Source organism: Typopeltis vanoorti, chromosome 18, assembly GCF_054136105.1.
Source record: "Typopeltis vanoorti isolate ZY-2024b chromosome 18, IOZ_Tvanoo_1.0, whole genome shotgun sequence".
Lineage (NCBI taxonomy): Eukaryota > Metazoa > Arthropoda > Arachnida > Uropygi > Thelyphonidae > Typopeltis > Typopeltis vanoorti.
The window spans coordinates 73,513,438-73,535,724 of record NC_143566.1 but is presented as its reverse complement, the minus strand read 5'-3'; the positions used below and the strand labels follow the sequence as shown (position 1 = coordinate 73,535,724).

The 22,287-nt window shown below is 36.4% G+C and overlaps 1 protein-coding gene across 1 annotated transcript; it reads left to right on the top strand.

The window, feature by feature from the left end:
* Nucleotides 1–13,102: 13,102 nt before the first annotated feature.
* LOC150096804 (uncharacterized) lies at nt 13,103–17,247 on the top strand. Its single transcript, XM_090408742.1, has 2 exons — nt 13,103–13,185; nt 16,806–17,247. The coding sequence occupies exons 1-2, from the start codon at nt 13,107–13,109 to the stop codon at nt 17,144–17,146; spliced, it is 420 nt and encodes a 139-aa protein (XP_090264868.1). The 5' UTR covers nt 13,103–13,106; the 3' UTR covers nt 17,147–17,247.
* The last annotated feature ends 5,040 nt before the right edge of the window (nt 17,248–22,287 follow it).

The following is a 22,287-nucleotide window of genomic DNA, read 5'->3' as shown; positions in this document are numbered from 1 at the left end:
TCTGTGTAATTGATAATCAATTACTTGAGTGTTTATTAATAGTTGTCTAAAAACTTGCAATAGTTTCAAAATATTAGAAAATATTGTAAAGTTATAGAATTTTTATGAAGATATTTTGTGTCACGTAGTATATGATATGGAATTTAATGACAGAAAAGAAAAATTAAGGAAACTAAACTTCCCGAAGTGGTTTACTTCTTTGATAAGTGATAGAAAATACACTTTTATTGCCTTAAACGGCTGTGATTATCCGCAGACATTTTCATTAATATTTAAATATGGAAACGAAGAAAATGAGGCTCATTTTTCAGATACTAAAAGGCCTTGAATTCCTTAATTATTCCTTAATTTCGTATTATCAAACGCAAGAAGGTGCGTCTTCCTCAAACGGCGATAGAGTCATTTGGATTCTAGCTAAGGTCGCTGAGCTAACATGCTGCTCTTGTTTCCATCTTTCACTCTCCCATCCTAATATTATCATGATGACATCAATCATTCGAAACAGGCAATATGAATAAGTCTTCCTCCAACCATTGGGCTGGTGACACAGACAAATCGCCTACCATGATACCACGAACTTCTTCGGGCATGTCTTCTCTGATCATTTGCCATACGTATATCAGTAAATTCTAAATCTGATAGCTTGATAATGATAATTCCCATGGTTTACATGGTATTAATTCATTTGTGAAAGAATATGTGCTACAGATTTAGCATCCCTTATTGCATCTTCTATGCAACTGATCATACCCATCTATCAAGCAGAGTGAAAGCAATATTTTCTCCAGCCTGTCCTTGAACGTTGGCCATCAAAATATCGTCGTATTGCCCTCAATACAAGACAAACTAGAAAGTAAGAGAGAAGTTAATTAACAGTCGATTTCTTCACTACCTAGATGTTCGTCAATTAATCCGTGGGCACTAATATAGATTTCCCTACTCTCGTTCCAAGACAGATATCGTAGCTAACCTTACTCACCACTGGACAGAAGCAAGCCCTGGAAATATTTGGAGATACTTGGTCGTTCCGGTCGTTCCTGCGTCATTTGATCGGATCTGGCATACAAGTTCCTTAGTTAACTACAATCTTAACGTATTTTCTCTCCTATGTGAATGGGTCGCTGGTTTCTCTATATTAATTTACTATGTTTCAAAATGCATGATTTCTTCTAATAAAGTTTTTCTGGATTAGTACCGACTTTGCGCTCTTGTCAGTAATACTTGACGGTGTCCTCTTGTCGAAAGTTTTTCCCCTCTTGGAAGATTTGTTTTATCATCCTGCACAACAGACATAACGGCCAGAGGGACACCCAGTAAACAGAAATAATTCTCTTCTCTAATAGCCCTTATTTGGTTTAGTAATTCTAAATAACACGAAAACAGATTGCTCAATTCCACACTCTTTCTAGTGTATGAATGACCTTCGTCTACTCTTAGAGATGTTAGAATGACTACGCTCCCTTCCTCTTGTTCATATAACAAAACTTGTGTTCAAATATTTCGAGATAGGAAAGACTCCATGTCCTTTGTCTTAAACATCACTCTCCATTCAGTTATCTCCACTGATCTTTATTCTTTACTATTCTCCAGTAGGGTGAGAATAAACTTATAATTTTTTCAATACTACCAATTTAGACTTACTTTATTCACAATATTAATTTTCTCTTATTGAGTTGATATTAAAACAAGCTTGTCCTAGTGTATATGACGAATCTTTGTAACCTCATCAGACTATAAAACATTTCCAAAGAAATACTATTTCTTTGGAAATGCAGCTGTTCTGCAGAGCTCTTAACACTATAAAAATTTATCCAACCTTACAAAACTCTTCTCACATTATAGTTAGTTTACCTAAAGTCTCCAAGTCTCCTTAAGATTACTTGATATCATCCAAGGGAGGAAGAAGGATCATCCGGTTGCTTCACACAATCCACTGTCTTGCAGAATCTGTGGATCATTTGTGTCAAGTGTTAGGCAGTGCGTGTTTTGCTCGTAATGAGTCTTCTGGCAAGCTAGTTATACGTGAATCCAGTGTGTGTGTGTGTGTGTGTGTGTGTGTGTGTGTGTGTGTGTGTGCTCGCGCACTCAGGCGCATTCCGTTTATTGAATCACTTTCATATTTGCAATGAATAGCTTCATTTCACTAGATAGCAAAAATAGGAGTGTGTTTTGGTGTTACTTTGAATCCATAAGAAGTAACATGTCTGACTCCATAATTAATTCTTTAAGAATGATTTATTATGATATCGTGGTCTAGTGCTAAAGAAAGATTCAAACTGCATATTGTGGGTTGCGTATAGGATGTGGCAATTAAGCATGATTCTCTGGAGCCGGCAAATCGAACAAAATGTCACTATGACATTAGAAGTTGTCCTTTTGAAGCAAGAATGGTGCTTTGTTAGTGTGAAATCGAGTTAACTCAGTCTCTCAACCACATGAATTTCCAGCTGACTCGTGAGCTATTCATTGCTACAGATAACAGTGCCGAAACATCCAACTTTAGGGAAGAAACACTCCCTCTCGACTACTTCCGAGAGAATGACTACACTCTGCCTTGATAGTGCAAAAAATAACTCACAAAATCGTTACGCGTGATGGACATGTCACGGAAGGACACAACGGGGATGAGCGATTGGTCTTTTGGATTTATGGCAGAAGCGAATAACGTTATGATGTATTATTGTATATGTATTATGTATGTTAATTCTGTGTGTTTTCTTAACGCTGGTTTGTCTGCTATGCCGAATGAAAAACTCGAGTTTACGGTTACAAAAAAAAAACTTTTGAATCCCCGAATAACTCACTTTCCCATCGAAAACCCTGATAAAGATTATTTGCGTCTTAGGCGACATTCAAATCCGGGTCTTTCCAACCAAAGAGCATCGTCGAAACTGACACAATACGCAGCTCTAGTAGAGGGGAGTGGATGATGTACACTAGCTGAAAAAATATTCCGAAATTTGCTAATCTCAACACTATATCTGCTATAACAGTTTTCAATCTTCGGTGAAAGCTTTCCACTAGAATTTGGTAAGTTATTGGGGTAATTCCGTTTATTTCTTCAGACAAACATTAGTGATGTCGGTCAATGATATTGAGCGATTCATGTTAAACATATCTGGTTTTATTAACTGGACTGCAATTGTGGTTCAGTTTCCAGAAAAAGGTATTCAATTAGGTATATTATTTCTGGGAAAACTCCCATGTTACTCCTCGTAATAAACTATTATAATTACGGCTATTTTGCCTGTAATTCCGACCTGACATAGCATGCACTTTACCAATGTGTTCAGATCACGACCAAGAATAGTCGAAACGGACCGCACCCCGTCAACCCCCTTTTTCCCCTTCCCCCTCCCTATATAAAACATCAACCCTTTCACCTTTTCCCCCACCCTATATAATATAATAATACAATATATATGTTTATATATATATATATATATATATATATATTACTGGGAAAAAAACCCGAGTTTTTCTAATTTAATTCTCCCAAATTGCCTAACCCCCCCCCCCCCACACACACACTCAGTAGTTTTTGGACATCGCAGAAAGAAACTAACAAACACCCAATAGAACAATCGCGTTACTTCCAACCCTTCGGATATTCCCGCCTTAGAACCAACAAAAAACAATTCCATCATCAATCTATCGCACTACAACCTCACGCCCGACGAAATCACCATCCTGAGCAAAGGATTAAACTTTGGTGTATCCCTTAAATACATACAAAACAGAGATATCATTACCGAAATGCAAGCGAAATTAGAATATGACCCTAACAAAGAAACAATATTCCACAAAATTAACAACATCATAAACAGTAAAATAATAATTAAACCAAACATCACCCCCAACTTACAAAAAGCCCTTTTAACCCTAAAGAGGAACCCGAACATTATTATCAATAAAGCTGACGAAGGGGACACTGTAGTCATCACAAACCAAACCGATTACCACAGCAAAATAACAGTCATCTTAATCGACCAACACACCTACCGAAAAATACAAATTGACCCGACCCCCTACCTCATAAAACAAATCAACAGTATCCTACACATCCTAAAAAATGAAAATAAAATAGACAAAACCACACTGGAAAACAACCCCCCCGCACCCCTTGTATGTTCGGACAAATAAAAACCCACAAAGACGGGTACCCAATGAGACCAATAGTCTCCTACAAAAATACCACCACAGCCCCTTTATCAAAATTCGTAGCGAAACTTCTCAAACCATTAATTACAACGTCTAACTTCATGATAAAAAACACGGACGACCTTTTCAAAAAAATAAAAAACCTAACCCTATCCCAAGAAGACATCCTCACTTCATTGGATGTGGCCTCTTTATACACTAACGTGGACGTCCCCAGAACTTTAGACATCGTACACACACTACTCACAGAAGACCACACCCTACACTCTCGTACTAAACTGACGCCCATTGACATCATTAACTTAATAAAACTAATAATCTCGGCAAACTTCTTCAAGTTCAACAACAACATGTACATTCAAATCTTCGGACTTTTTATTTTGTAGAAAAGATTATGTAGATAATTGAAGTCTGCTAACCTAAGGCATCCTACAGTTCGAAACACTCTATAGTGTACAGCAATTACATTAATTAATTTAATTTACTGAATCTAAATGAATATTCTGCATCAATATTATAGCTATGTTATCTGAATATTAACGTTGTTATTCATTTATCTTTGCAGATTTATCGTGGTGCAATGATTTTGTAGGCACTTGTGTTTACTACGGTACTTGTCCTTGCCATGCAAAATTGACCAATTACATTTGTCCATATAGACTCGAATGTTGTACTGGTTATTATGACGGGTGCGTCTTCCACGGAGGGAGTTGCGTGAATAATGGAAGTTGCTCATCTAATTCAACTCTGCCGGAATATGCTTGCTCGTGTGAAGAAGAATGCTGTTCGCTGGATTGATTTAAGAGGAGCTTGCTTGAAATACTGAACTACACATTCGGTTCATATCTTTGTATGAACCGAATGTGTAATTACTTTATATTTGCAGAAAAATACTACTGCTTACTATTTGAATATTTATGCAATAAATCTCGCGAATACTATATGAAGATTACATATAAAGAGAAGTATGTTCTTGTCCAAGAACTTGCATGGAATCCCTTAATTAATATCAAGAAATGATGCATTTGTCATATTTTGTTTTATACCAATCATACATAAACACAAGTTCTTATAAGATTTGGTAAAATAAAGGTGAATTAGAAAGAAAGCCGAAGAAACAGGATTCATTGTTTTTACGATTGATCCTTGGTTGCGGGTTTGTTCCTTATTGTTTAATTTCATTTAATAAATATATTTCTTTATTAATTTCCTTATAAAAAATAAATTGATATATCGAGTTCATAGGTTAAATTGGTTTCAGGTGACATTTCATTAACCAGTATTCGGTGGAATATCGAATTCTTTGAGTTATTTTAAGTTATTAAGTTCCTATATAGGAGTTGGGGCGATTCAAATAATTAAAATTTGAATTTCAGGTAGAGAGAAAATATGTAAGCTACATTTCAGTAAAAATATACGCTATTCATGATCGTATTTCGCTAAACTCCATAAGCAGGTGTTTGTTACACGTACATACTGCTGGCGTTTGAAATAAAAAAAAATAAATAAATAAAAACGGAAATGACGTCATATCAGTAGACACTGGAAAAGTTTCAATGCAAATATACATTTATATTTGCATTATAAATAAAGAAATTATCACTAATTTAATTCACAGTTGCGCACAATTCTATACACGCACAAAATATGTTGAATAACATCTACATAAGCCAATTATTGGTAAATGATGGCATTAAATACTGCGTAATTTATTTCATATCAGTTATATCAATTGCCTAAAAGAAGACAATAGAAGTGATTTATCAGCAATATTTTATTATTTAATGTTGTTTTTATTTTTAAACAGGAGACACAAATGGGAAAATGTGTAATATATTTTATTCTTTCCGCTAGGTGGCAACTACTTTCTAGTATATGTATAACAATATTTCATCATATACCACGGTAGAACGTCAGTGTTAAAATCTTACCTAGGTAAACTTGTTTCTCTTATTTTCCTATGTTTCTCGTTGCAGAATAAATAGGTGTGTCTACCTTTATTCAATTAAAAAAATGGTGTATAGAATTATCGTATTAAACTAAAACAAATAATGCAATAATTTTAATTAAGTTTAAATAACTGGGATTCAGAGACACGTTACTTCGGTAATAATTAGTCGAACAATAATCACCCATCCTTGTTGCTGTTGTGGAGTCTGATTATCTTATTTAATACAGCTGCGGATGATTGTATGCGTTTTATGGTCAAAGACACATTTCTGAAATAGTAGGGAACAGTTAATAGCGAACATTGTTCGCTTACTAAAAATACTCCTCGCAGACACTTCGAGTTCCTTAGTACTGAACGAGAGTTTTTGCTCTCTTAAGGTTTCTACCTGGTCTCCGAGGAGAACCAACTAGTTTGAAAGAGCTATCAGACCAGTGAAACGTTATCAAAATGGACCAATAAAACAAAAGCGAATATACGGACGCTTAGACAAGCGATCATGTCTTTTATGTGGTCCGCGCTAGGGCAACTCGTAAATGCCAGCGAGTATATTTTTATAAGCTCTACGGTAAACTGTTTTACGACACTTTTATACTTTTTACATTCGCCTTTGAAATAATGCTGGCTTTAATATCCACTTGGGTTATATAAAGTAGGGTTTAGATATTATCACTCTAAAATGGAATTATTTCAGATGTGGGAAAAACTGAAACAGAATTATGTTTATTAGGTAGGAACAATGCTCATTGATAAAAATCCGGAATGCAAGCTGACAGAATACTTTCAGATAGTTAGTGCAAGTTTTATATCCTATACGTGAAAACAAGTTAGTCATATACGACATATCTCACGGTCATTGTCAGCATTTTATCTAAAATTGTGATGTAAAATAATCCATACACAGAATGCCCGCCTGTTTCCAACGCGAACATAGGACAGTTGGTAGCTTCCATTTTTTTCACGAAGTAGATTTTTTTCACTATGTCATTATTCGGCAAATATTAGCTTCTATATGTTCGAAACTTGCTCAATTTGTGGCATCCCAATATCCCTACCCTGTCATTTGAGTGGGTTTTTATGGTTCTCAATGTTTATAGGCGTCCATATCTCAATCGGTTTCAGCAAAGTCCGTTGGTTGGAAAACTTTGTCTTCGAATCTTGCCTAAGATGAAACCATTATCAGGGCTTTCCACAGGGTTTTGTTGGGGTTTTTCTCACAAAAAAGTTAGATGGGCGGTCTCGCTAACTTCTTTTAGGAAAATAAAATGTGTTTGACGATTTTGTTTTTAAATTCGAATAGTTCTCTCCATTAGACATAACGTATTCAGGCAATCGACGGCAAATGATCAATATGAATGGTTTATATTAAAGCGTTATCATATTATTATTTCTTCTTCCTTATTATGTTACATAATTCTCCTAAAACGCAATGGATTGTTTTTGGTATTTCATCTGTTCAAACTGAAAGAATATTATAGTAAACTATAGCTGAAATAAGAGCCAACAGGCTTCACTTCGGCGAAGTAAATTATTGAAAATTAAGTGGATATTGAATATCACATTATTTCTTAGCCGAATAAGAAACTCAAAGATAGGAAATCTAATCTAAGAATTCCATGCCCAATATAGAAAATTACACAAAGATCGGCGAGTCCAAGCATAAGCCAACACCTGGTAGTGCAATGCTATGGCGACTCGTAGTTAATGTGGGGTAAGCTCCGATCACTGTTCTTAGTATTTTCCCATAATGTAAAACACAGCTCTTAGGAGATGTATTATTGTTCTACATTATGAGAAAAGGTCACTACCCAGACCGGTTTCAACCCTTTTTGAAGTCTCATCAGCGAGTAGGTAGACCTAGATGTAATACTAAGATTTCAATGGTCAGAACTTATATCGTTACTGTACGAGTTGCCAAAAAAGGTGCACAATATAAATACTGAAATAAGAGCCAGCCAACAGGCTTCACTTCGGCGAAGTAAATTATTCAAAATTTGTTTTAGCAACTCGTACAGTAAAGGTATAAGTTCTGACCATTGAAACCTTAGTATTACATCTAGGTTTACCTACTCACTGATGAGACTTCGAAAAAAAAGCTCGAAACCGGTCTGGGTAGTGACTTTCTCTCATAATGTAGAACAGTAATTCATCTCCTGGGAGCTGTGTTTTACATTATGGGAAAATACTAAGAACAGTGATCGGGGCTTGCGCTACCTTTACTACCTGTCGCCCTGGCATTGCACTACCAGGTGTTGGCTTGCGCTTGGACTCGTCGATCTTTATATAGTTTTATATATTCGGCATGAAACTCTTAGATTAGATTTTCTATCCTTGAGTTTCTTATTCGGCTAAGAAATAATGCGATATTCAATATCCACTTAATTTCGAGTACTAAACTATGCTTTATTTGAATAGCAATTGCTATTTCATCCTTTTCGGCAGAATACATGCAAAAAGTACCGCTGTATGTGCGTTAACGAAGGGAATTGTATATGCGGTACAAATATGTCCAATTTAGGGTCGCCCAATTTAGGGGTGTGTGAGCGTGCTTGTACCGATGAGCAGAGCTGCCTTCGCGCGCTTATGTTTCTATCTGTCGTTCTCATCTTAGTTGGATGACTCTTGAATGAGTTGATTGTGGTGGAAAGCTGCCTGTGACCCCAAACCAGTGATCCATATGTTAAAGTGGATCTGTCTGATGATTGATTTATAAATCACGAGCTTGTTTACAGTGCTAACTTGGCTTCTCCGGTTGAGAAGAGAATAGAGTTGGGCAATTGTAGAATTGGATTTATTGCAGACATATACAATATGCAGGTTAAAACTGAGGTGGTTGTCTAGTTATATACCTAGATATTTGATTTTGGATTGCCATGGAATAGCGGCCTAGAACAGATTAACTTCTCCGCAGAGAGATGTTGTTCTTCTTGTAAGAAGTATGGTAGTGCTTTTGTAAACATTAACATCTATCCTCCATTTCTTAAACCATTTTTCCAAGTTTGTTCCTGCGTTTTGTAATCGCCGTGTAGCTAAGTGCGGCCTTAGAGATCTGGTCAAAATTGTCATATCGTCCGTGTAGCAAGCCATGGTGGTTGATGCCGTGCTTGGGACGTCTGCAATGTAGATGTTGAAAAGCAGCGGGGATAACAGCGAGCCTTGGGGTACACCTGCAGTGATTGTTTTAGCAGAGGATCTGAGTCCACGCAACTTAACTTGGAATTTCCGGTTTTTCAGAAGAGATTGGATGAGTTTAGTAAGGTATAGCGGAATGTTAGCGGTTATTAATTTGTTAATAAGGCCTTTGTGCCAAACCTTATCAAAGGCTTTTGCAACATCAAGAAAGATAGCTCCTGTATTTTGCCTCCAATTAAAGCCTGTTGTTATAAACTCTATTAATCTGTGGTCTTGTTGAGTTGTACTGTGTCCAGTACGAAATTGAAACTGTTCTTTCGGGACAAGGATGTTTTTGTTGACCACATCTTGCAGACGGTTGAGAATAATTTTTTTCCGCAATTTCCCCAAGCATGAGAAGAGGCTGATGGGCCTATAATTCTGAAGGAATTGAGGTGCTTTCCTCGGCTTGTGAAAGAGGATTATGTCTGCTTGTTTCTATCGAGTGGGAAAATAATTGAATCTGAGCAATGCGTTTATAATGGCTACCAGATGCATAACTGCTTTATGTGGGAGCGCCTTTATAGTTTTGTTGGTAATCTCATTAGGTCCTAGGGCCTTTTTATTGTTGAGGTTTTTGATGATAAGAATAAACTTCCCTAGGCGAAGTATCACAAATATTTTCATGGCTGCAGGGCTGACGGAGCGCGCAGCGAACATGCCAGTGAATTTTTTTCGATGAAAAGCAAATCCGCATGCGTCTAGTTCGGACTACTTTGTAGTTCCAGGGCCTCTGCGAAAGTCTGTGCCTTTTCAACATCTCTGTAAGTTATGTCTCTTTGAATCCGTGAACGGACTGTATGTTGGAACGATCCGTGCGGAGAGCTTTAGCCAATTTCCACAGCGAGTTATCCTCGGCTTTTAGGGAGCACAGCTTCCTTTCCCATCGTTGGTTCCTATGATCTTTGGGCGCAGAGCGAACTAAATTGGTTGTCCTATTTAGCTCTTGACGGTCCTGGGGAGATAATGTATTTTGATAAGGGCGTCTTATTTTGTTTTATTACGGATTCGATTTAGAATTTCTTTCGGAAGCAGGTTAGTTTGAGCTGGGGGTGGTAACAGTGGAGGCTTCTGCCAAGCCAGCATAAATTGTATTTTCTAGATCATTGATTGCTGCATCTATTTCTTTAGTGACGCTTGAGCAGTTCTGATTGAGGATGAGCTCATGGTCCCCTCCTAGGCTTAGTAGTACTGGGTTGTGGTCAGAACTAAGATCGTTAATCACCTGTAGCTTGAATTGATGAGAGGTGTTCCTGAAAATGGCTATATCCAGCACATCAGGGGTGCCTTGCGGTCCGTAGTGCGTTGGTTCAACTGGACCTGAAATGGCGATGTTTCTTAGCATAGCAAAGTTGTAAAGAATCATCCCATTATTATTGAAACTTTTACTGTTCCATAAGGGATGTTTTTAGTTGAGATCCTCCTGCCAAACGTGTTGCTTCATTAGTATGAGCAGTTGAGAGAGATCAGAGGGGAGGAGAGGTTTGCCAGGAGGGTAATGCACTGAGTATAGCTTTAGGCTGTCTGCGTTATTGGTGTGGATGACTCAGAAATTCTTCTTTTATGTTTCTGAGTAGTGAATAATATCTAAGTTTAGGGTTGTCAAAGGGCCGAAGATAAGTCTTACTAATTAAGAGAATATCAATTCTAAAGTGGTCTGCAAATTCTTGTAGCTCTAGGAGTTTATTACTGAGACCGTTAGCATTCCAGAATGCAATCTGCATGGAATTAATTGAGATAGTCGGATTATCCATTAAGCATTGAGAATATGACTTGGGTATTTTTCAGGAATTTGTTTGTATCACTCTGGTTGGGGTTGGTTTTGATGAAATCAGTTAGCATCTCTCCTAAGGTAGCAACTAGAATAGCAGCAGAGTTCTGATTATTTGGAGCGGGTTCTGCCGGTTTTGTGCGCGAGGCAACCACTTCGGCGAACGACCTGTGAGTTGTAGTCCGCAGAGGGTTTTCTGCTGAAGGAGGTGTTGTACGCTTCTGTGATGTTGAAGCTCCTGATTCTCTAGCTTTCAGAAGGTTAGCTGGGTGGAATGTGCAGTCTTCGTAGTTCGCAGGATGCGGACCGCCACAATTTGCGCACTTAGCAGGAATAGAGCGTGGTTTGGAGCATGTATGAGAGGGGTGTTCGTCTCCGCATTTTACGCATTTGTACTCGGCTCTAAAGAGCTTATACGCGTGCCCGTATTTCTGGCAGCGGTGGCATTGCCCTGCAGATCCCTTGTGCAATGGGGTTATCATATATTCTTTCCACTTTTTTGGAATCTTCCTGTTCTGAAAACTCAAATTACACTGGCGTCAAAAGTAAAGGATGAACTACATTCGCAAAAACCGTGTTTAGTCCTTATAAGGACTAGCTTAAAGGGGCGAAGCAAGAATGCTTTTCATCTTCCCCGTTATCTGTAGAGGACATTGTAGGGATAAGGTGTTATCGAGCTATTAAAGCTCTGATCATGGCAGGAGGGTAACAGCAATAGTTGAGCCTCAGTTGGAACTTCATTGGCTACAACATTGCCATTCACTACCCTCGAAGGATATTATTAATCACCGCATCTCCAAAAACCGTGTTTATTTCTGTAAGACATGATTATGATGCATATATCACTACTACGAAGCGGTGTCGGGATTTTTTTATTTATTTATTTATTTTGTTTTGATATTTGGATATTTTGGATCAGCGTGTGTGTAGCATATGTAAAAATCATAGTATATGCAAACGTTCATAAACAGAATAACTGATTTTATATATGGCATTTTAATACAGTGGTATCTTTTATTATTAAAAGGAAATTAAAAATTAACACATACAAGTAAGGAGGAGATTTTTTTTTAAACTATCATATATCAGCTTAATAAAATAATGCAAATATCCAAAGTTTGAGAATAAAATCATCCCATTCCAAACTTTTAAATTCCTGTTTTAAGCACATAATAAAGATCTTTGATTTACTATAAAAGTTGTCTATAAACGTAGGTGTGTAAAAAGTATTTAATTCCATAGATACTTTATTAAAAGAATAAAGTTTTATTTATTTTAATAGTGGATTGAAATTATAGCAGCCTTACGGGTATATTAATTCAAAGAACGGATAAAACACATGAACAGTATATAGGTGAAAATGTACCCGCGTGCAGAATACTATATATACATCACTTCGTTACATTTGCGAAAGTCTCCGTATGGTAGCGGAAATTTCATCATATTAAGGGACACCTGTTCAAATGAGAGAGTGTTGCATACTTTTAAATATAGATCTGTAGAAGAATATGTTTGCTATTGGTTTTTAAATAATATTTATTAAATCTATTAAAAATAAAAATTTATTAATAATATTTATTAACACCTTTCAAGTCTGACTAGTGAGCAGTAGAGTGACTTCTGTATAATGTCTTCCAAGACGTTTATGACGATATTCTTGAAAATCAAAATACTATTGAGAAGAAACTGATTTTTAAAATCATCTCAAGAATATTTATTCGAAACATTACTTGAAAGGTGTTAATAATTCTGAATAAACAGAATTTAAAAACTTTTATTATACTTAGTAATCAGTATGGATCAAGGAAAAAATTATGTGAATTATATTCCATTTATTTATTTTTATTTTTTTACATTTTTTATTATACTTCATTCTTCTTGCCACTAGGTGGCAGCTTATTGATATATCCGTTAGGAGTGGTAAAGGAAGTTACCTAGTTTAGCTATAAATAATGTATTATTATGATTGGATAGTGTTTCAACACTTACCGTTATTTGAGACCAGTCTGGTTTTTGTTTTTGCAGAGATACGTTACGGGATCTAAGTACAGAGCTATGAAGTATTTTACCTGTGCAAGTATATTGCTTATAATCGACTTTCCAGGCATGATGTTTGAAAGTACCGAAATAATGGGTATGACTGATGTATTTTTATTATAGTGGTAGAGTATGCAAACGTTGGTTTGATTATTTGCTATCACTTGTAATATTTCAGTTATTTTTAATTATATTTATGGTATTACATTAAAATATAGAAATCATCTAATTTTGATTATATATCCAGTTGAAATATGCATATTATTTTCTTTCTATAAGCCTGTCATAGAATTATGTGAATTATATTCCATTTATTTTTTTATTTTTTTACATTTTTTATTATACTTCATTCTTCTAGCCACTAGGTGGCAGCTTATTGATATATCCGTTAGGATATATCAATATCAATAAGGAAGTAAAGGAAGTAAAGGTAGTAAAGGAAGTTACTGTTTCACATATATGAGTTTAATTTTTATGATCTATTTTATAATTTAGAATTTTTATAGTTTATAAGAGTTTTGATCGGTAATAACTATATGCTATACTGACAGAATTGGTGTCAAATTTAAATTTTCAAGCGAAAAATTAAAAATAGTTTAAAGCCAGTTCTCCGTTTTAACTTTATGAAAATAAAATACTGTTTTAGAGGACACATGTGACTCCATTTTGGAAGAATTACGCGAAATGCGTAACCACGTATATTCTGGAGGCGTGTACACCCAAAATGTTAACTGTTTTCAGTTAGTTTTTTTTTTTAAATGTTACAAGCTGATGGTTGAAAGGACCCAAAGCAGCAATTCGCTTCGAAATTATGTGTCATAACTCTGCTCTGGATGGATGCCATCTAATATTATTAGAGATTCATAATATGCCACATGATAACATTCCCAAGAGCAACGTATATAACCAATACTTTTAGTTGAAAGTCAGCAAAAAAAAAATATAGCGTGGTTTATGTGCATACTATCTCCACTCCCATTTATCACCATTTATGAGCAGGACATCTCGCCAGAATGAGAGACAACAGACGGACAGTCAGAGTTACAAACTGGTATCCGAGAGATACCAAAAGGAAACCTGGAAGACCAGCCTTAAGGTGGGAAGACCCAATGATTAAGATAGTTGAAAGAAAATGAAGAAGAAAGGCCCAAGACAGGAACAGCTGGACTCTTTAAGACCTGCAGGCATCTAGAAATCCTGACTGAAATCACAGCTTTATCAAGGTAATCAAGGTAATGAATCACAATATTAGGGACATTAGCACTGAATAATAAAACGTCGAAATTATGCAGTTCAGCTATTTACTTGATAAAGATGATGTGCGTAACATTTTGAGCGGAAAAGGATGCCAAGCTTTTTGGAAGCTGATGATGCTAGGAAAGCGATTATTATATATGATTGTATATTATATAAGTCGATACATATGGTTATGTTAGGAATGCTTCGGAGTAATAGTCAGTCCTAAAAGAGAGATATATTCTTGACTATTGAGCTAAGCATTATCAAAAGTGGAGCAATACTGAGATTTTTATTCGATTAAATAAGCAAGCAAAGCAGCGGTTTGGAGGAATAGACGTTGAGTAAATTAATTATACCCTAATCAAGGATACCGAGGAGATCAGTGTTCAGGGTACTTATTGCAGATAATCTTGAAGCTTGAGAAGGTTAAGCACTGCAAGACTTGTCATATGAATAGGACAAGTGGAGTGTGCTATCATCAGCGAACGATGATACGGCTAGCCTCCGTAGCTTAATCGGTATAGACGAAGCCCTTTGGTCGGAAGTGCTTCGATTTGATTACCGTCCATGACGCGAGGAACTTTATCTGGTCTCTTTCGACTAAATGTGAGTTAGCAGGTCTCGTAAGGAGGTGGATGTTTATCCCCGGAAAATCGCGTTTTTCATCTCTCAAAACAGAAAACCCAGCCCTGTGAACACTCTCGTCTACAGACAAAATATATACAGTACGGCAATGTACGACCGGAAGCCACCTGTTTCATAATCATTATTCCCTGGTAAAATAGCATATTGCTATCCAACCAACCAACCAGCCATAAAGTTGAGGACCTAAACAACAATGATATGGTTAGCAATCAATGAAAGTAGGTTGTTTATATAAATCACGTACACGCATTCCCTGTCAGGTTCGCTCAGGAGCAGAGAAAATACCATCCATAAATACATGCAGGGATCGATCTAAGAGAAAAATTGCGATCGATTACACAATGAACGATTTACAAGACCGAAATTAAATTAACGGGCTGAGAAGCCCTCGATGCCCTATCAAACTTTGGACATGTCAAGAGCAACAGTATAGGTTTCTCCAAATCTTTCCATGGAATGGGTACAAAGGCGGTACATAGGCAAAGAGATTCCCTGTTGGTCTAGACTGGCGAAATCCATACTAGTTCTGATTAATTATATAGCAGTTCTCATGGTGTTGAAGCAGTTGACTGTCGATAACCTTCTCCGTTACTCTAGACAATATTGAAGGAGAGCAATAAGTTGATAGCTTAATGGTAAATATTTATCTTCTTCTTGGGAAACTGATTGTATAAGTGCTTTCTTCCATGTTGTTTGTTTCTTTATATGGAATGGGAATTTTGAACAGAATACGGAATGAAAGTTTCCATTCCAATATGAATTATTTCTGTAACAAAATCTCAACAGGTATCTGGATGTGCAGAATGAACACAACAGACTGACCAAGGAAAGGAGTTATAAAAGTCACAATTGTCCTCCCACTTTGAACTGTTGTAATGTCTGAGCATGCCAGGTTGTGATTGGCTGAAAGGTGGACTTCGACTAATGATGAAACGTGGATGAGATTGTGGTCTGAATTACCAACAAAGTTGATAATTCAGGCCACACCTGGGAGGGGAACTATTGAAAACGAGGTCCAGAGTGTTGGGTTAATGAAGATGATTGTCGGGAATTCTTGTAGGGAGATGAATGATCTTTTTTAAGTAATTGTTTGTAGTCAAAATCTTTCCGTCTCTTCCAGCATGATGAATGAAATTCGAAAAAAAAGGGACAAAATAGAATTGTGGACATTGAAATCACCAAGAAGGATGACTTCTCTGTTATCGATATTTGAAGAAAGAAAGTCAAAAAGGTCAAAATGATTTTCAGAACTGAGCGAATGGTAGAGTCAGCAGATGAATGAAACAAAATCTGGTTAAGGGGTTTTAAACCACAGGAGGTCAAAAAGACGAGACTCTAGGTTAGGAATCTTTTGGCATGGAATATCAGAACGCTCAAAGGCACAAGAACCTTCGTTATGGCGAAAGGAACTATGCAGAGTGTAATTTGGACAGTCAAGATGAGCTGTAGTTGATTTAGTAAACGTTAGGAGTTCAGTCTGAAAAAAAACACGTTTGGATGACTAAAAATGATTATGCACGTCATTCGAGTTACTGTTGATGCCACAAATGTTGGTAAAGTGAATATGAAAAAAAAAAATCACAGAGGCTTACTCGTTTAAGCTTCTTTCATTCATATTTAATGTTATAAAAGATGATTGAATAACTTGCCCGCACATATTGAATACGCTATTTGCTTTTCGAAGGATACAAAACAAGATATTCACCGAAAAAAATACTTTGTTGTTTTAAAGTTTTATTTTATTCGATGCGGTTTATATTTCACAAGTGATACTTGTTTTTAGTCCTTTTTATTTACTTAAACAGAACTTAATTATCTCATTAATTATTTCAGTTGATTATGAATGTACGCTGTTCTCATCCGGTACCTGCGTTCCAAATGGAACGTGTCTCTGCGTTGGAAGATTGCCTCAGTATGCTTGTGCAGATGGATTTGAATGCTGCGAGCAGTATTACGAAGCATGCATTTTCTTTGCCGGAGTCTGTGTGGAAAATGGAACTTGTCCATGCCATTTAAAACAACCGGATTCGTGCTTGTGTGGAATGGAATGTTGTTTGGAATATGAACAGACTTGTGCTAAACGCGGAGGTCGGTGTGTAGAAATCGGAACATGTAATTCGAGAGTGCCAGATGATTCATGCCCTTGTGGAAAAGAGTGCTGCTTACAATGTTAACAGGTCATCCTGGAATATTTGTTGATGGGAACTTTATATTTTCAATATTTACTTATGTATTAAAATGCAAAGGTTTTCATTGCTGTTATAGTATATTTAAATGTCAATGATGAAGTGTAATGTGTGATGTGAGTAAGAAATAAACAATTCAAATGTCAAAGTTGCAATTTTATTAGCGAATTATTGTATATACGTAGCTACATAATTTACAGTGACATAGCTAAGTGACAGGTATCATAATTCTGTTGTTAAAGTGAATGTATTACATACCTTAATAATAATAACAATAATAATGTCCCCTCTCAGAAACTCTTTTTAATATCTACTTAAATGAAATAATAATAAAATGGAGTAAAAATTTACACCAAGGAATTAAACTTTCACCTACAGTTAACTTGAACACTCTCCTCTTTGCAGACGACCAAATAATAATTACAAATTCTGAAGATAACTTACAGAAAGCTATTTTAGATCTAAATGAGATAGCCAAAGATTATGGTATGATAATATCAACAGAAAAATCAAAAACTATGGCCTTTAAAAGACAAGATCCAGCAAGAACTAAAATAGTAATAGATAACAAGATCTTAGAACAGGTGAATTCATTTAACTACCTAGGATGTACGATCACATATGAAAATGAAAAAGATATAAACGTAAAAATTGCAAAATATTTAAAAATAACAGGTGTAATTAACTCTATATTTAAACCAAACCTAGTTCAAAAACAAACCAGGCTAAAAGTACACAATACATTAGCCTTACCGGTCTTAATGTATGGAAGCGAAATCTGGACAACAAAACAAAAAGACAAACAAAGATTAACAACAGCAGAAATGAAGTCTATGAGAAATACTGCAAAGTATGCCCTATTTGATCACAAAAGAAACGAAGATATTATGAAAGCATTAAACCAAGAACCAGTAATAGAAAAAATTAAAAAATATAAACATAAATGATGGAACACGTTCAAAGAATGAAACCAGAAAGATTACCAAAACAAGCCTTAAAGTACAAGCCATTAGGGAAAAGAAAACCAGGACGTCCTCTTAAACGATTCAACGATGACTTCTAAGGCCGGAACAGGCCATGCTAGGCCTTAATCCTTGATACGTATGATGATGATGATGAACAATAATAATAATAAAATATATTAAATATAGTGGAAATATAAAGGAATTCAATAAAATTCATACAAATATAAATGAGAAATATAAATAAAAAAACATTATATATAGTGTGGTCAGATCGTTTCCATATTAACAAGCACACAAACAAACAAAACTAGCTTCACAATCCACAATCAAGTAAACTACTCTAAGTGCCTGTGTGAGAAAGCAGTCTTACTTAATGAAGACTTATGGAGGAGCGTGTAGGATTATATACACATAGATTAATGTTCGTTACATTTACAACTATTTTTGGATGGGATGCACATTGAAAATTAAATTCTCAGCAAGGATCAAATATCCCTGTCCATTAATAAAGAAGAAGAGTTTCAATTTGTGAATTAATTTAATTTGTGAAACCCCTAAGGATTTTGGAACTCGGTTGAGAGTGTTCCAACAGAGGACAGCCGAATTTTTGTATCTCTATCTTTAGAACTTCGTGATCTTGCCATGTGGTTTTATGTAGCCTAGTAGGTGGCGATTGTTCTGTTATTGCTCTTAGATATTTCCACTCTACCATAACAACACTTAGCATTGATCAGGATAATTACAGCAACAAAAAAGTTGTTCTTGAAATGACTTGTTGCAAAGGTGGCATCCTCTGCTACGTTATGTCCAAAGTCACTGAGATCTTCAGTAAGGCCCATTTTACTGTCAATATTCATCTGTCAAAGGAATCTTTGTGGAAATTTGAACTTTTGCAGTGGATTCTAATTCTCTCTGAAGAAAATAATTATTACAGTGAAATTGGACCTGATCTTTATAATGCATCTAACATTTTAAATTTGCAAGGCGTTTAAAATGTACCATGTATATTTTAAAAAATGAACGTGTGAGGTGATGAGGTTTGATGTGAAACTTGAGTGACGGAATCGATTCACGCGGTCACAGATTAGTTGGAAGTTCTCCAGATAACGACCACTTCTTAGTTTCTTTTGAGAACACCGAAATAGAAAGACTAGGCTGATTGTTAATTGTCTCCTTTTTGGAATTCTGTTATCCGATGCTGTTCAAGATTCTTTGGATGTCATCTTGGAAGAAAGCCGCATGAGGCATGTTGTGGTTTCTATTCCGAGTGAAATTGAAAACGATTTGCCGTAGTCGTCTGAAATAGTGCCACCAAAGAGAGATAGCAGAAGCATACAGAGCATTTGCCATACACTAGAAAGTCTCTGGTCAATGGTTGTTTTGCAGTTGTTGTGAGCTCTATAGTAGGCTAAGAAAGAACCTAGAATTTTTGTCTCCACCCACTTGCAAAATATTTTTTCCCCTTCTTGGATTGCTGAGAAGTCCATCTTAGAAAACAATGGATTATAACTGCTTAGGAAAATATTCTTAGCGAAGTTTAACAACGACTGGGAAAAAATAAACTTTTGTAACTTACCAAGCACTCAGAAACGGTTCTCTCCTTGAGGTTGGATGTTGGCTTTGCTTCTTTTGAGTACCACACAGGAAGATGAAAATTAAGATGAACTGAGAGTGACTGTTCCCCTTTTAAATTTTGCACTAATCTCGAAATATATTTTATTTATTGCATATATTTTTGTTGCTTTCGCCGTAGTCGCTAGAAGAATTAGATCCTTCCAAAATCACCCTTCTTCAGCATACCGATTTCTTTAAATGATCAACTAACGCATCAATCAGCTTACTTACTTACTTCGAAGGAAAGTACCGTGATTAGATTTGGGGTTAGATTACCGGGAAAGGTGACACTGTAAATCAAATCTACTTAAATGCACTGTAATTCTTCGGTAAGCCGTATGAAAGTCTCTCATCAGGAAAAGAAAGTTTTATAAACACGTCTTAAATCATTCATTCCCAAACACGAAGCCTACTCGTTGGAAAACAAAGCAATAACTGTGGGGAAAGATTAATTTTACTGATTACGTTTACAAATATAGCGAAGTTAATTTTAGATACACTATCGACGAAGGCTAGCAGATTGACTGATTACATCAACTGTACTCACTTAATAACCTTCAAATAAATAAATAAAATTTTCCGTGTAGTTGGACAACCCGATTACCTCTCGGTTTCCATCCTAAAAGCTGTTGGTCCTAATCCATACAGAAAGAGAGAGAAAGGGAGAGAGGGGGTGTTTATGAATGTATTTATTTAATGGATGATTTTCACGACTCAGTGCATGATGAACACCTTGCTTACTGGAGTTGAGAAACGGATTAAGAAAGTACCGCTTTGGTCTGTAGAATAGTACGTTTCCCATCGATTCTAGCTTATAGTACACATGTCAACAAGTGTGTTATTCATTTAAAATATTGCATGATTTTTGTAAGGATTTCCATAAAATTTGTTGTTAGTTTAGTATTTATTCCCTACGTTTCTCTAACAAGGTTATAACAGTAACATGTACGAATTCGTGCTCATATATTACATATCCTTAGATGTATTTACTTTATTGTACTAAAGGTATGGATAACCCGGCAAATACCGAAGAACTTTAATATTAAAATACCCTTTTAAAGACCGTTTGGGCCTAACTTTGACCTGAACTACATAATTTATTATTCTTGAAGATAAACTTATACGTTGGTAATACATAACGGTCAGATAACTGCGAGAACATCAAACTTCAGGAAAGAAAGACTCCCTCTCGACTACTTCCGAAAGAATGACCACATTCTGCCTTGAGTGCAAAACGTAAGTCATAAAATCGTTAGGCGTGATGAACAAGCACGGAAGAACAAAACCAGGATATGCGATTTACGGCCCAAGCCAATAAGGTATGATGCTCCTATATTTATTATGTATGTTAAGATAAACACACGAAAATAAAATACATTAAAAACTCGAGTTTAGGTAAGAAAAACCTTTCCTTCTCCGAATGCGACTGATTAACTCACTTTCCACAGAAAAGCCCTATAAAGATTATTTGCGTCCTAGGCGACATTCAAACCCAGGTCTTTCTAACCAAAGTGCATCGTGGAAACTGATGGTGAGTGGATGATGTACACTAGCTGAAAAAAATAATCCGAAATTTGCTAATCTCAACACTATATCTGCTATAACAGTTTTCAATCTTCAGTGAAAGCTTTCCACTAGATTTTGGTAAGTTATTGGGGTAATTCCGTTTATTCCTTCAGACAAGCATTAGTGAAGTCGGTCATTGATATTGAGCGATTCATTTTAAACACATCTGGTTCGTAACCGGACCGCGATTGTGGTTCAATTCTAGCAGAAAAAACTGCTAAATTACGTTTCGATCAGGGATCTGTGCAGACCAGTCAGCTTCTTCAACGCGCAAATTGTCATCGAAACATTCCTGCGCCGTCCTTGCTTAGTGGACTGGAAGACATTGTCGCGTTCATACAGACATGGGCCTTCATCGAACTGTGCCCAACCACAGAATTGTCTATAATGTAACAATTGCAAGGTTAAGATTTCCCGTCACCGGACTTGGTGAGGAGGAAACACCCGAACCATAAAGAACAACCTCTGACAGACCCCCCCTAATGATTCCTCCATCAAATTTCAGTAGGCATAATACATTCAGGCAGGCGGCATGCAGACCCCTCCGTCGGACTGCTATATAGGAAAGCTTCTAGCATTACACGGCTCCAACTGACGCTTGGCTTGCCCTTGCTGAATGTTAGAGTTGAGTTCAGCTTCACGGCCATGGAATTCCATGTTCTTCAGCTGTCGATTAACGGTTAACCCGTTGGCGTTGCATAGAACCCTAAGGATTTTGGAAATCTGTTGAGAGTGCTCCAACAGAAGCCAGCCGAATTTTTTGTCCCTCTCTTCAGAACTCCGTGGTCTTGCCATGTGGCTTTAATGTAGCCGAGCAGGCGGCGTTGTTCTGTTATTGCTCTTAGGTGTTTCCACCTTACAATAACAACACTTAGCATGGATCGGGATAATTACAGCAGCACAAAAGGTGTTCTGGAAATGAGTGGTCGCAAAGGTGGCATCCTCTATTACGTCATGTCGAAACTCACTGAACTCTTCAGTAAG